The following is a 15,653-nucleotide window of genomic DNA, read 5'->3' as shown; positions in this document are numbered from 1 at the left end:
CTTCAGTTTGAAGGGCCACATAGATAATATTGTCGGGAAGGCGAGCCAAAGGTTGCGTTTCATTGGCAGGACACTTAGAAGATGCAACAAGTCCACTAAAGAGACAGCTTACACTACACTCGTTCGTCCTCTGTTAGAATATTGCTGCGCGGTGTGGGATCCTTACCAGGTGGGATTGACGGAGGACATCGAAAGGGTGCAAAAAAGGGCAGCTCGTTTTGTATTATCGCGTTATAGGGGGGAGAGTGTGGCAGATATGATACACGAGTTGGGATGGAAGTCATTACAGCATAGACGTTTTTCGTCGCGGCGAGACCTTTTTACGAAATTTCATTCACCAACTTTCTCTTCCGAATGCGAAAATATTTTGTTGAGGCCAACCTACATAGGTAGGAATGATCATCAAAATAAAATAAGAGAAATCAGAGCTCGAACAGAAAGGTTTAGGTGTTCGTTTTTCCCGCTCGCTGTTCGGGAGTGGAATAGTAGAGAGATAGTATGATTGTGGTTCGATGAACCCTCTGCCAAGCACTTAAATGTGAATTGCAGAGTAGTCATGTAGATGTAGATCCTGCTCTGCCATCCTGTTATAAGAGGCGTGGACGTTATCTGTCAGCTCCAGTTGAGCAGAGCTTTCTCTCTGCGTATCCCTGCGCAGGGGCGGTAAGCCGAGGCAAATTCCGCAGCCGCGGGTGATCCCTGACCACACAGCTCGGGGCTAACTGGAGGCGCGCCCGCACGGCTGAGCCCACGTGCGCGCGGGTCGGGCGACCTAATCTAGACGCTGACGGCCCCACGCACGCTTCACGTGAGCCGGCGGTGTGGCCGCCAGTGGGGGGGGAGGCCCGCTCTCCCATTGGTCGGCGCCGAGGGTACATCAGCGGCGCGCGCCGCGAGTTGGTCCGGCAGTAGTCGCACAGAACACACGGAGCGAAGCAGGGCACCGCGCTCGGAGGACCAGACGAGACGGCATGGGCACCAGCCAGGAGGAACGGCAAATCCGCGACAGCACTTTCCGCATCATCGCCCCGGACCCGCCGAGAGGTAAACATGGCCGCCGCGCAGCACTCGCAGTAACCTTTATGCGGCGGTTGTTGTCACAGCTTGTGCGGCAACTGCTACGAACAGGTGTTTTTGGAAATGTGTGGGAGGTATTGTTGTCTCCTGGTGACAGCGCAGCAATATTACAGTGGATTTATCGCCTTTTTTGGCAGGCTGCCATTATTGTTTTCTCGTCGTGATACAGGCACTACGTAGCACTATTTATTTTCTTGTTTACCGCACATTTGACGTGGCTTTCACAGTAAGCAAGCTGTGCCTCGTCCCACACTAGTATAACATCTGTTTCTCGGAGATTCCCTCCGTAACCTAAAACTACCTTAATATATTTTCCAACTTGTTCGATGTCCATCTTCATTTCGTTAATACTGTATACCTTCTTATAAAAATATCATCTATGCTACCCAACGAGTACTGAATAACATATTGTTCTTATAGATGTTGATAGGAAGACAGTCGACGCACATGTAGCCTTTGAAGGCACTCTGTGCAATTTCAGGATAAATATCTGCACCAGTAGCAGAGTTTGCAAATATGCGTAATGAAATTACAGAATAGATGGAAACTTTACATCACAGCGGTAATCTAACCCAGCTTCATGCTGCCACTGCCAATATTCTTACAATAGTACATGAGTTCGAGTGCCGGTTCGACATTTCTAGTCTGTGAGGAAGTGTAATTACAGCACGAACTCCGCTGCAAAGTGAAACATTCAATCCTGAACCAATCTTCAGGCGGTTGATAAGACGTCCTCAGTCATAAGCTGTAGATCTTTCCTTGTCTAGTGGAAGTTATACCATTAGTACGTTCCTTCTCACCAGCTCCACTTGTGAATGGGTCGGCAGTAAGAAAAGACGCCCGTACGCCTCCGTGCGCATACAGCTTTCTCTGATTTTCTCGTCGCGTTTCACGAGATGTGAAAGGAACGCCATTCTCGGAATGTCTAAAGCAAACTCATCTCTGATGCACAACTGCGCTTTTATAGTCTCTGGCACTGGAGTTTGTTGAGCATCTACGGAACGCTATCGCGCTTACTGAACAATCCCTCGTCGTTACATGCCCCGCCTTGTTTAATCTTTTCTGTTACTCCAGCAGGACACTTTAAAAAAAAACACCAGATACTATATACGTAGGGTGTTTAAAAAAGTATCATATATTTTGAGAGGTGACAGCGTGGACCAAAACAAGAAAAAAAGTCCAGTAAACATTGACTGTAAAACGCATACTTGAAGAGCCAAGAGCCACTTGTTCGGTAACAGAGACAAGTTTCACGGTTGCGGAGGTAAAACAAATTCTCATAGCTCTTAGGGTTGCATTTTAGAACCGAAGTTTGCTGGATATTTCTTTCCTTGTTTTGGTCCATACTGCCATCTATCAAAATATGGAATACTTTTTTTACAAGGTGTATATCTTTGGCTCTTCCGGTTGGTTTTTGAAAAATTAATTTGGTAGCATATCAAAACTTTATATTTTCCTATGTAATTGTGGTGTTAAAACCTTCCTTAGAGGGCTTCCAGTCTAACAACGTACTCTAGAGTACCAGTGTTGTGTAGAAAAGGTACGCAGGCTTAATCTTGTGGTCCGTGCCTCCATAGGTCAATTAGAAGAGCATGGACGCAATAGTTAAGGGTTCACTTGTGAGTCTTGATCCAGCACACTGTATTAATAGCATGAAGTATCATTCTTTGATCTTGTGAAAGAATAAAAGGGGGGAAGGGATTGGCAGTTCAAGCAAAAATAGAGGAACTAAAAGGCTGTCGTCAGTCCTCACATATCTTTTGTTAACGAACGAACAGCGTATGTAAGCACTGGCTGTTAAAGTTAAGTTACTATAGTCTCTCAGGGGTCTCCAACCTGCGGCACACGGGCCGCATCCACCCTAAAGCAAGCATCAAAGAAGCCCAGAAAGTGAGCACCATCACACGGTCGGAAAAAAACGTAAAAATCAGTTCGTGTAAAGTTAAGAGAAACTGAACATTTTCAATATGGAACTCCCGCCACAAGATGTTATTCCCTCATTCGTCCCAACCTCTTTTTTTGTTTCTTTGTTTATTTTTTGCTCAGCGTTTATTGTTAGTGGTAAATGTATTACGTGCGGCTTAATAATTCCCATCTTTCAGTGTGCTCCAGTCAAGCTAAGAATTTGGACACACCTGGTGTAAATTAATGTGCTCACTGCTGCTCTGTGCCAACAATACGGCAGACGTGAGCAAAGACAGAGCAGAATAATTCATGGATTAATGGACTTCCTAACACAGAGCTCGGAACTGTAGTTCGCAAATTATAGTGCTTTTGCAGTGTGAAAGACCACGACCTCGTGTCCATTATGGAAAAACTCAAAACCCGTAAAGAGCATAACGCAAAGCTCCACTGGGTTTCAACCGAAATTTTATGTTGACTCATTCGGCCGAGACGCGGTATTATCGATCACAGAAGATCCACCTCAATTCGCTATCAAGATTAAAGTGCCGTTTATCTGATGGTCAGTGTTAAAAATCACAGACGCCCGGGAATTGTGTGATACAGCAGTTTGCAGCCGCAGACTTGGTTACGTCTTATCAGGGAAGCATCTAATTAGGTGAGACGGTCGCCTCCTAACAACGCCAACTGATTCAGTTAACGCCCGTTTACTTGGTTTTGCGGAATGAGAAGACGGATGGTCGCCAGATTAAGAGTTATGCGAGGCGCAGAGACGGCGCAGACTTTGGCTGGGGCAGGCGCTCTGCAAATCGAGTAGCTCTGCTGACGCCGCAACAGGTGGACGCATACCTCAGCGGCGGGTATCTGCAGCTCCCTGCGCTGTCGTCTGTAGCTGCGTCCCTATTGAAGAGATGCCACGCCTGGCGCTAGACAGACCGCGACCATAACGTGCGGCATGAATATCTACCGGCAGATCTATTAGGAGTTCACTGATTGTTCAACACTCAGTGGAGGGAGGTAGCTAACATCACACGTGTGATAGACGCAACAAGACTGGTGTTCTGAGTAGCACTATACAGTTCTTTTGGGCATAGTCACAGAGACATTTACTGACTTTTTTTTATAGATCGACTTTGTCGCGACACTGGATAGCAATGGCCCCTTCAGTCGATATATTTTTCAAATAATCAGTAATTCCCACCTTTTGCTGTCTAGTACTAATTTCTTTGCTCCAACTGTTTTTTCCCCCTTTACTGCTTCTTCGAGCATCAAGTTAATTGTTCCCAGCTATCGTAATAATGTCCCACTAGTTCCATCTTCTGATAAAGATGTATCATATCATTTTCCTCACTTCTTCTTTCCACTCCATGCTCGTTTCGTAATTTCTCTTACCACTTAATTTTTAGCAATCTTCCCCCAGTTCCGATGGTCCTCGCTTAACCCATATATAATGCTGTGCTCCACAGGTACACTTGAAAGGACTTCTTCCTCTATTTTCGATATCTGATTCCAGGAGAGGCTCCTTTATTGAGTAATACTGTACGACCGTTTCACAGGAAGTCTGTTGCGCATTGTATCGCTCGGAACTAGTTACTTCTGAAGTAGATTTTTCTTCCTTTTTCCGGTTGGTTCTCTATTTATCTCTGATACAGTGTGATTTCTTGACGTTGTTACAAACTTTCATCTGTGATGGAGATGCGTAAGCGTATCAATTTGAGGTAAAGGGACACTGGTTCTGAAAGAACAGAGTTGAAATTTACGCGCTAAAATCGTTCTGATACCTCTGATAGTGGCTCTCTTCCACTGCAAGCTGTTTGCTTTCCATGTTTTTGGAAAAAGTAGTATGGGCAAAAGCAAGAAAAGGCTAGTAAACACGGGTTCTAAAGTATATACCTTCAGAGCTATGAGCGCTTGTTCAACTTTGCTACTGTGAAAAACATCTCTTCTGCCGAACTAGTGCCACAGTTCTTATGGCGTGCAGTTACTTTTCTTGGTGCATAGTACCTTCTTCCAAAATTGGGAAATCACAGAGCTTGCAGTAGAAGAAGTGTACCGCCAGAGTTATGAGAACGATTTTCGCTTATAACATACAACACTCGTTTCCGGGCCGGGGCTTCTTACCTCACATTGATGCAGTTACCCGTCTCCATTATCACTGGAAGTTTGTAACATTGTCACGGAATCACCCTGCAAATTTAAGGCTTGCTCAGAGTGCCAAAAATAGCGTGAAAGTACTCAGTTCATTATGTTTAAACGGTTCATAAGAAACAGATTCTTTTGAAAGAGCGAACAATGAGGGTGCTACATACTCCATGTTAGGGAATCTTAATACGAATGAAGTAATTAGTCTTTATGCTCGTAGTGCTGAGACCTTTACGTCTTATTAATTAACTTACAAATATTGACAAATTTTTTTCATTCGTACTGTTCTGTGCCAATATAGTTATAAGATCAGAGGCCAAAGAAGAATAGACTGCACTGAATGTGAGTCCAGTCGCTGTCACAAAACACTGCTGCTGAAACGAAGCCAAAGGCAGTACTAAACATCGTAGTTAATTTTCATCCGTATGGTCACAAGGAAGTTCTTACTCACTGTAAGGAAACACGAGTTAGGGTTTCGTAATGGACACGTCGCATCTCTGTGATGGGCCTAAAGTAGGAACTACTGTTGTGCGCACATATCGATGGATTGAGACTTTATTTTTTTTTTTTCAAATGTACTACCAATCGAATCAAAATTCCTTTCTTGGAATATCTGCGGAATTCACTCGAAATATACGAAAAGCACACGAGGTACTTTCCGGGTGGCGGCACAGAATATTTTTACGAACAGTTTGCTAGTTGCATGATATTATCACTCTGCAGCGGAGTGTGCGCTGATGTGATATATATACTGGCGGAAGGAAAGGGGCGTGGGTCGTGCTTGGATAGCTGTTGCCGGCACAGTAGCTAAGCGTGTTCGGTCAGAGGGTTACCTGCTCTCTGTAATAAAAGAAAAATAAAAAAAACTAAGTTACCGATCAACGACGAACTTGAACGAGTGCCTTACGACGTCCGCCCCCAGCAGATACAACGAACGAAAGCGAACAAAATGAGAGAAAAATGTTGGTAGAGCACTTGCCCGCAAAAGGCAAAGGTCCCGAGTTCGAGTCACGCTCGGGCACACAATTTTAATCTGCAAGGAAGTTTCAGTTCGCTAGTTTACCGACAAACCAATTGCATTTACTAGATGTAATTTGACACTTTTACTTTTGTCAGATATTGATAAATCCCAAATATTGCAGTTACATACAAAAGGACAATAAAATCTTTGGTGGTCCTCTGAGTCACTTTCTACTACATCTTCTTTGCTAAAATTCATAACTTAGGGTTCACTAGTCACCACGCGTTAGTTCTCGTATAAGGAGAGGGAAGCTGGTAGAGGATGTTGCGGTCGTAACACGAGGACGCGAACATTTGTGGTTGTCGGCGGTGTTGAAGAGTATTGGGTCACCACAGCAGATCTCAGAGCTGCCGTTACGGGACGGTTTTACTCAAGAAGTTTTCCACAGGTTAGCAAATACCGCGTTAATCCTCTGTAGTCTTACTAGAAAGGATGAGATACCTCGGAAGGGGTGAAACCTTGCTGCCTTTGGGCATGACTCTAAACTCGATGTGAGGTGTGACCATTGCCATAAATTCGAAATATTGTCGCTTATAAATGGGCGCTCCCGAACGTGTCGCCTTGTACGGTTTTTCTAATGACTATATAAGACTTGATATCTAACAGTTTTACACGACACGAGAACAAATCACCTGGATTGCCGTACATAAGGCGTAAAATACTTCCGTGTTGTAACCCGGCTAATAAGCGCTCAGTTGAGAGATTTTGTACGTCGCCTAAAACAATCTAAGAGACTCTGTTGCTTACTTTCAAAGAACATTGGCCCTAACGAAACATTAAATCTCAGCAAGCAGCGTTTTCATTTGCGCGCGTCAGCTGAAGAGTACTTCATTAAAATGTAACTTAGTTGTCGGCAGCTGTGAGCGACTGCAAATGATCCGGCAGGCGGTGACTGGGCACGTTGCCGCACGCGTGCCAAATGAACGGCTCTACCTTAACGTCTCGCCACTTTCTACCACGTCGCCTGCACCTGCGCCGTTCCGCATATTATGTTCGCAGAGAGTCAATATGCGCCGCCCTTGCGTCTCTGAGCACGTGAGAGGAATTAACTTTTTTCTCGGCATTTCTTCCTGAAATTCTCTCTTCTTATATGCCAGGTATCTAATTCGGCAAGCGTGTTGCAACTGAATGTGTCGAGTAACAGGTTTTACGCCCTGACACTAAAAGTCACAACAATATGCGAGGCGGCTACGTGCAAAATACACAGTCTCGAGCGATGCTAGTGCGCGAGAACATCGTAGTTTATGCGTATCGAATGGTGTTTTCAAAATACTTCAACGCTGCAAGTTTTAGTGAGAATTCTTCAGAAATTAAATCGTTCCTGGGTGCTGATAAGAGCATTCCGCATACAGTGGCGCCTATTATTGAGGATGACACGGCGGACGGTCGGTGCCGTTGAGCCTTCAGAGACCTATTCGGCTGTATGGAGAGATAACAATACTTACAGGCTCACTAATAAGGAAAGTGGCATTACGTTTATGCAGCATACTGTAGTATAGATGTGCAGACTTAAATATTTGTCGAGTTAGCCTGGCACAATTTCTACTGCGTTGTTTTCAGTTACTAGACAAATACCTACAAGGTTTCCCTTCACAGGACACTGCCACTTCTATCGCGTATTCTCGATTTGCGCTAGTGAACAGGATCCTCATGCTTCTGAAAGCGTCAGCTTCGAATTATTCTCTGCTTATCTTGAGGGCGTCACATTCCCATCGTTGCTATCTAGATTCGTATTCGCTGAGGGGCTCAAGAAACCAAAGGTTTGTCTGACTGCGTCTCCCACGAGGCACTTTCTCTCTGTGAAACTCACTGCTACATTCCTGTAAGATATGATGCATTGTCTAGGGTCAAATATCTCTGCGCATGCGTCAGATCGTACTCTCTTCAAAGTAGTCCGTCTGGCAAATACTGCCCGACGTTCGGAACTTGCTTCAGAATGAGAACTGGAAGCTAACCACGCAGTCTGACTTGTGACATTAGGTGTATGGAGTACCTATACTGTATACAGCCATCTTTGATACAAAGCTATCAGTATGGTACCTGCGGAGGGACACGTGGTTACACATTGCCTTTACCTCATTATTAATAGATTTTGTGTTATATATTAAGAATATTTCGTCTTTTTTTGATCGTACGCATCAGCCGCCAACGTTTGTTGCAAATATAAAAATGATACATTAGAAGCAAATGTTTATCTTCCAGTGGAAATGTACATGAAATTCACTGTCACTGTTACATGTGCAAACATGTTTATCCACGATAAAATGACCCACTAATGACAGGAAAAACGAGATCGAACATGTTTGAGCTATATTCAGGAAAGAAATAATAGCCGGTCGGAGTGGCCGTGCGGTTCTAGGCGCTACAGTCTGGAGCCGAGCGACCGCTACGGTCGCAGGTTCGAATCGTGCCTCGGGCATGGATGTGTGTGATGTCCTTAGGTTAGTTAGATTTAATTAGTTCTAAGTTCTAGGCGACTTATGAGCTCAGAAGTTGAGTCGCTTAGCGCTCAGAGCCATTTGAACCAAAGAAATAATTATCAAACACGATAGCCATCAGAAATTATATAGACTACATTTCCAGTAAGACCTTGGGTTCCGTAAGCGATAGGAAGGCAACATACCGGGAAAGCGGTACACATCACACATGTATGGTAAAAGACTACTCATAAATTGTACTCAAGTAGCGGAGCAACAGACGTTTGAGCAACGCGCAAGGACTTCTAGCTCCGAGCGGAAGCAATTGCTCAGTGAGCGCGCATCTGTGGGAAAGACCTTGTATTTACACTCAAAACGTGTGAGCTCTACGTTCTCACACATTAGAGTGTTTGGGGGAGGGGGGGGGGGGGGAGAAGGAAATAACACCACAGATGAACTTTTCTCTAGAGATCAGCTGAGTAGTATCTCGATTGCAAAACGAAGATAATATTCGATCGATTTTGTCAGAAAACTTAATCAGTGGATTCGTCGGAAAAAATCTGCATTCGCACTGGTCAAAAGTATCTCACGGAAATACTGTAATGCTTCTGAATCTCTTACCGACTCCGAATACATGTGCACTATACAGATATTTCGCTTCTAAACGCTATGCTTGAGCCATGCACATTCTTACTGTTGCCCTTGTTGCAAGTAAGTTACCACAGATGGTCTATAAAACAACGTTTCTGTGCTGCGATCAAGACTTAGGGAGGAAGGTAAAGGGCACTATGTGGTCTCATTGCAAAGTAAGTCTGATACAAATACTCTCACTTGTATCCTGTCGGTAGGGATGGCTTCAGAGAATCAGCTAAAGGAACGGTCGTGGCTTGATTGCAAGAAATATCCGTATATTTCAAATGTAAATCCGTATGTCGAACAAATATTCGGATGTAACGTACTGTCGACGAGGTCGGAAGAGACGGAGCATCAGCTAGATGGAAATGACTCATTATGAAAGAAACCATTACGGCGTTTGAATCCAGGATATCCATAAAAGCGCTCTGTCTGTGTGGCCGAACAGGGATATGAATTACTGCCCTCCCGAAACCGAATACAGTGTACGAACCACAGCACCACCTCTTCTGTCACAACTTCTCTTCCTGATGCATCGACGTAGCAATTGGTATGTGGCTTTAAGTTGTGAACAAAATTATCAATTTAAGCTCCAATAGATGAGATGCACTGGCAGTAGCCTACATATAGATCTGCCGAATATGCCATGTAGAGGGTATCCCACGAGGAATGTTCAGTTTTCACTGATATGACAGGAACAAACATTCGAAGAAAAGTAGTCAAGTAAACACGCCTTAGGAGCTGTGAGCACTTATTCGATACTGCGAAGCAAATCTACTCTACTACAAGCTCTTTGCTTTCCACATTTTGGGACGAGGCAGTGTGGACCAAAACAAGAAAAAATTGTCTAGTAAACATGGGTTCTAAAACGTATACCTTAAAAGTTACGAGTTTTTGGTGTCTAGAAAAAAGGCATTTCGCAATATCGAAGATAAAGACGTGCTTATAGCTCTTAAGGTAAGAATTTTATGGCCAATATTTACTTGACTTTTTTGCTTCGAATGATCGATCTTGTCATATCCCTAAATAGTGACTAGTCTCCATTTTTAAGGGGATCTAAAATTCTTGAATTAAAAATAGTGTCAGTCTCAGCCTAGTGCAAGTCTTCCTAAAGAAACTGGGTTAGGGGTTAACGTCTCGTCGGCAGCAAGATCGGAGTCGAATGTTAATTATGGGCAGGGTGGGGTAATGAATCTTCCATATTTTCCCGAACTGATTCTGAGGGAAGATGTACAGAAAATCACGGGAATATCCTGCTTCCTGTTCCATAGCTTTAGCCTTTACGCCACCTCTCTCGTTCAAGCCTTCAAAACTGAGGAACACTACCGTGTCAGGATGGTTTCCCTCATTTGGTGTTGTACCAAGGAAGAGTCCGAACTGGCCATCATGAAGCGAATCCATGACCACCTCGACAGTAGTCAGTGGCGCTACAGTTTTCACTGTGGAAGTGATCCACATCCCGAGGCGAAACGTGTCCCGAAGATGACGGCTACATTTCGCAGTCGAGACGTCTCTACATCAATGCTACGAAACCCGCAGCAAACCGCTCTTTAATGAGACTAGCGGCGTCTTGTGTCAGCGCGTCGCTTATCACAGGCTCCGAGCGACGCAGCGGTTTCTGAGATGGCTTCTAATCGCTGGCCTCTTAAGAGGCGCCCCTGGGTCTTCGGGAACTATTGTCACGGATGTCGTGACTCCCTGCGTACAGCAACGAGAGTTTCAGCACTCTCTGCTTTCTGACGAAGCATTTCTCCGTGGGATAGCATCCACCTTAAAATCCTCTTAAGAAAACGCGCAAAGGACTGGCTCAACTTAAGTGGGGCGGTAGGTGGAAAGAGATGATAGTATAACGTCCCATCGACGCATGGTATTTAAGGCCCTGAGTTGAAACTTCCTGGCAGATTAAAACTGTGTGCTGGACCGAGACTCGAACTCGGGACCTTTGCCTTTCGCGGGCAAGTGCTGTACCGACTGACCTACCCAAAGCACGACTCACGCCCCGTCCTCACAGCTTTACTTCCGCCAGTACCTCGCCTCCTACCTTCCGAACTTAGCAGAAGCTCTCCTGCGGACCTTGTAAAACTAGCACTCCTGAAAGAAAGGTTATTGCGGAGACATGGCTTAGCCACAGCCTGAGTTGATCTTCGGAACGCAGGGCATGAGATGCCAGTCCGACCATCCGAAGTCTTCCATGATTCGCCCAGACCACTTCATTTGAATATTTTGGCTGATTCCTTTTGTAAACCCTCGTCGCCAGTTTTGTAAAGGCCTCGTCGATACTTCAGTGGAGGCAGAGTTGCCAGTGTTTTTCAGGTAGGCCGAGTTTGTGAGTTCTTGAAACGGCTTCTGGTGCAGAAAGCTGTGCCCCAGAGTCAGGTAACCGATTAGGAGAACGAAGGTTCTACAACACTCGAACAAATTAGTAACAGAGTCACACAAATGAGTTAAAAGGGTATACTTATCTTATTGACTAGTTGACTAATGACGTCTGCAACACTGCTTGTAATATAACACGAAAAAGGATCTCAGTGGTTAAGTGCAAATAATCGTAGGTAAACTTCACAGTACACAGCAAATGCAATTTACAGCTACTGTCTATTCACTTCTAAGAGTTCCCTAGAGGACGTTCCCTGTCTGTCAGCCCTGAACGATGATCTGTAACCAAATGGGCGAGAGCTGTTCTATCTTCCGAGAAGGCTTCTGTCCGTTGTCGTCCGGTCATTGGCGGACTGTACATTGGCCGAGACGAAGTCGATATCTCCATACTCAGTGCCGCCCGTGGCGCTGGTGGAACTCGAGCAAGTGGCGAGTCTCTACGGCACTGGCACCAGTTTGCATCTTTGGGCGTGTGGTGCTTTGGTCCTGGCTGTGTCTTGTTCGGACGACACAGTAGTTCCGTCCACGAGACTCCTGCCAATTTCATTCACCTTCCATGTCAAATTTAGTCAAACTGTCATGACTTATTTGTACACATTTAGAGGGGGTGGACAGAAATATGAAAACGCCTACATACAACGCGTTACTATGTCCAATACGGTGTAGGACATCACTTGACACTCAAAACAGCTCCCAGATGCGTAAATAAAGATCCTGTTTGGTTTTCAACAGAATTTTATACCATTATTCCTGCAAAATACTGGAAAGTTCTGATAACGATGATGGAGGTGGATAGCGACCAGCCGGCCGGAGTGCCCATGCGGTTCTAGGCGCTACAGTCTGGAACGGCGCGACTGCTACGGTTGCAGGTTCGAATCCTGCCTCGGACATGGATGTGTGTGATGACCTTAGGTTAGTTAGGTTTGAGTAGTTCTGGGGACTGATGACCATAGATGTTAAGTCCCATAGTGCTCAGAGCCATTTGAACCATTTTGATAGCGATCACGCACCCTTCTCTCCAAAGCAGACCACAAAGGCTCAGTAATACTGAGATGTGGTGACTGCGATGGCCAGGAAAGACGCGACCTTTAATCACCGAAAACCAGTTCTGCACGACGCGAGCTGTGCGAACAGAGGCCTTGGCGTTTTGGAACACAGCATCATCATTGGAGAACTATCGTTGTCCCTCGGTATGGATCTAATGACCCAAAATGGTCTCACGATCCTTGGCAAACGCTTCATAGCAGAGTAACCATGGGGTCCATGGAACGCCTCGATATAGCTGTCCAAATCATCACCAAACCCCCATCACGTTTCACTCTTCAATGTAAACTCTGCCAGAAGTTCGCAACAGTGTGAAACAAGCCTCATCCGAACAAATTAGATTATTCTGTTGCTCTATAGCCCAGGTTTTATGGCTTCAGCACTGCGTTTCCCTGTTAACGCCAATTATTTCACTGATGGGTGATTTCGGAATTCCAACCCGCCTTGCAATTCCCTGATTTTGGAGCTCCATTCGTGTTTTGGCGCCGACAGCATACGTGAGTGCGACATTCAATTTTGCAACTGTCGTTCTCTGACTGCGTGTCAGTCCCCTACAGTGGCCCTCTGCCGCGATCGCTCGACACTCTTTCATCAGCGTTCCGACTCAGCTGATAATATTCTTCACCATTCCCTTGTATACGGTATGAATTTTCGATATGTGCCTCTTGAGACACCAAACACGTCGGTTACCTTGGTTACAGAAACATACACCATACGAGTACCAACAATTTGCCTACGTTCGAATTCACTTAGCTCCAAACTAACGGACACACAACTAAACCCGACACTGTTTTGACTACGACAGACACTTTCAACGCATTGAGAACGTTGCCCAACTATCATTGGTGGTCAAATAGAGCCGTGCAGCTTTCAGTTTTGACCAGCATCTCCATTAATGTTCAAGCATGCGTTTCTCATGGTGTTTCCACATTTTTGTCCAACTCCTGTACATACATTTTAAGTAGGCTGCCTTGCGATATCTAGCGCAGGTTACTTCTAATACTGCTATTAGTTCCCTCATTTCCTGTTGCATTCGCGTATGGTGAGTGGGAAGGACGGCTGGCGGTAAACCTCCACATCAGCTCTAATTTCTCTCATTTTCTCGTTGTGGACATTACACAGGTCTGTGGGAGGAACTAAAATGTTGCCCGAGTCTCCATGGAACGTGTGCTCTTCGCATTTATTAGCTAACTTCCCCGTGACGCACCGCGCCTGTCTCCTGACATCTGCCACAGGAACTCCGTAACGCTCAAGAATAGCTCAGACGAGTGTTTTGTAAAGAGTTTCTATCGTGGACGAATCAGATTTCCTTAATATTCTTCCAACGAATCTCATCATATCCTCTACTTTTCCTGCAAATTATGTTATGCAGTCGTTTCACTTTACCGAACGGTCGTTCCTCTATATCTTTGGGTTGTTAATCTTTATGGTTATTTATCGCCAATAGTACAATCAAGCGGTAAATCTGGGGTGGACAAAAATTTGGAAACAATGCGAGAACTACATGCCTGAACATGAATGTTGATGCTAGCCAAGTCTGCTGATTGCGCTGTTGGTTCAAATGGGTCTGAGCACTATGGGACAAAACTTCTAAGATCATCAGTCCCCCTGAACCTAGAACTACTTGAAACCTAACTAACGCGCGGTTCCAGACTATAGCGCCTAGAACCGCTCGGCCACCTCGGCCGGCTGCGCTGTTGCATTTGACTACAAATGTCACCTGTGCGATGTCCTCAATACGTTGAAAGTGTCAGTCGCGGCCAGAGTAGTACATTGTGTAACCGTGAGTGCATTACATCGGAGCTAAGTGCATTCGAACGCGCACAACTTGGCGATGTATGTGTGGTAGGTGATTCCGTCACGAAGGCAGCCATACTGTTTGATGTTTCAAAAAGGACCGTATCGACAGTTTATACCTCATACGGGGGAAGTTGAAAATTATTCGCGAGGTCACAACGCGTAGGAAAGTGTCTCTTGAGTGATCGTAGCAGACGGTCGTTGATGAGGAATGTAACGAAAAATAAGAGGATGATAAGCGCAAAAATGACTGCAGAGCTGAATTTCACACTCGCGAACCCTGACAGCACCAAAGCAACACGAAGTTCCGTAAGTAGGGAACTGCAGGGTGAGCTGGAATTACAAAACCAGTCTTCAGTTATGTAACTTCCCGTAAAAGTAAAATATGGAGTCGAAGCAATAAAATCTGGACTGTGGAGAAATGAAATTGAGTCATTCGGTCGGATGAGTCTTGTTCCGCATTGATTCCAACTTCTGACCTAATTTACATCTAGCGTACGTTGTCCCAAGTGTACGAGACAGACTGCTTGCTGCCAGCAGTCTAACATGACAGGGGTTCAGTGGCGGTTTGGGTAGCCATATCGTGGTATACCATGGGTCCCTTGGGTACTGTGCAAGGTCATATTTGCCAAGGATTATGTGGCCATTGTTGCTGATCATAGCCATCCGCAGTGGTTAGCACACACGACTCGCATTCGGAAGGACGGTTCAAACTCGCGTCTGAACATCCATCCATCCCTAAATCGATTCGTTCACATTCCGGGGTGATTCCTTTGAAAGGGCACGGCCGACTTCCTTCCCCATCCTTCCGTACTGTGGTGGACCGATGACCTTTCTGTTTGGTCCCCTCCCCCGAACCAACCAACCAATCATGTCCATCCAATTTTACATTGTTTGTTCCATAGTGATGATGGTGTGTTCCAAGACAACAGAGTCCATGTTGACAGAGGTCACATCATCCAGGACTAGAAACTTCCTGGCAGATTAAAACTGTGCGCCGGACCGAGACTCCAACTCGGGACCTTTGCCTTTCGTGGGCAAGTGCTCTGCCAACTGAGCTACCCAAGCACGATTCACTATCCGTCCTCACAGCAGTAGAGCACTTGCCCGCGAAAGGCAAAGGTCCCGAATTCTAGTCTCGGTCTAGCACGCAGTTTTAAACCCGCCAGGAAGTTTCATATCAGCGCACACTCCGCTGCAGAGTGAAAAATCTCATTCTGGAAACATCCAGGACTAGTTTTGTG

The 15,653-nt window shown here is 45.4% G+C and overlaps 1 protein-coding gene across 1 annotated transcript in view; it reads left to right on the top strand.

Moving 5' to 3' along the window:
* Positions 1 to 774: 774 nt before the first annotated feature.
* Positions 775 to 15,653, top strand: part of LOC126356248 (putative inorganic phosphate cotransporter) — a 156,457-nt gene continuing 141,578 nt past the window's right edge. The window contains exon 1 of the mRNA XM_050007081.1: positions 775 to 1,044. Within this exon, the coding sequence (XP_049863038.1) occupies positions 972 to 1,044 (73 nt within the window). The 5' untranslated portion in view covers positions 775 to 971. The remainder of the gene's footprint in view (positions 1,045 to 15,653) is intronic.

The sequence above is a fragment of the Schistocerca gregaria genome, chromosome 3, assembly GCF_023897955.1.
Source record: "Schistocerca gregaria isolate iqSchGreg1 chromosome 3, iqSchGreg1.2, whole genome shotgun sequence".
Lineage (NCBI taxonomy): Eukaryota > Metazoa > Arthropoda > Insecta > Orthoptera > Acrididae > Schistocerca > Schistocerca gregaria.
The sequence above is the reverse complement of the archived record's forward strand: the minus strand, read 5'-3'. Positions and strand labels throughout refer to the sequence as shown.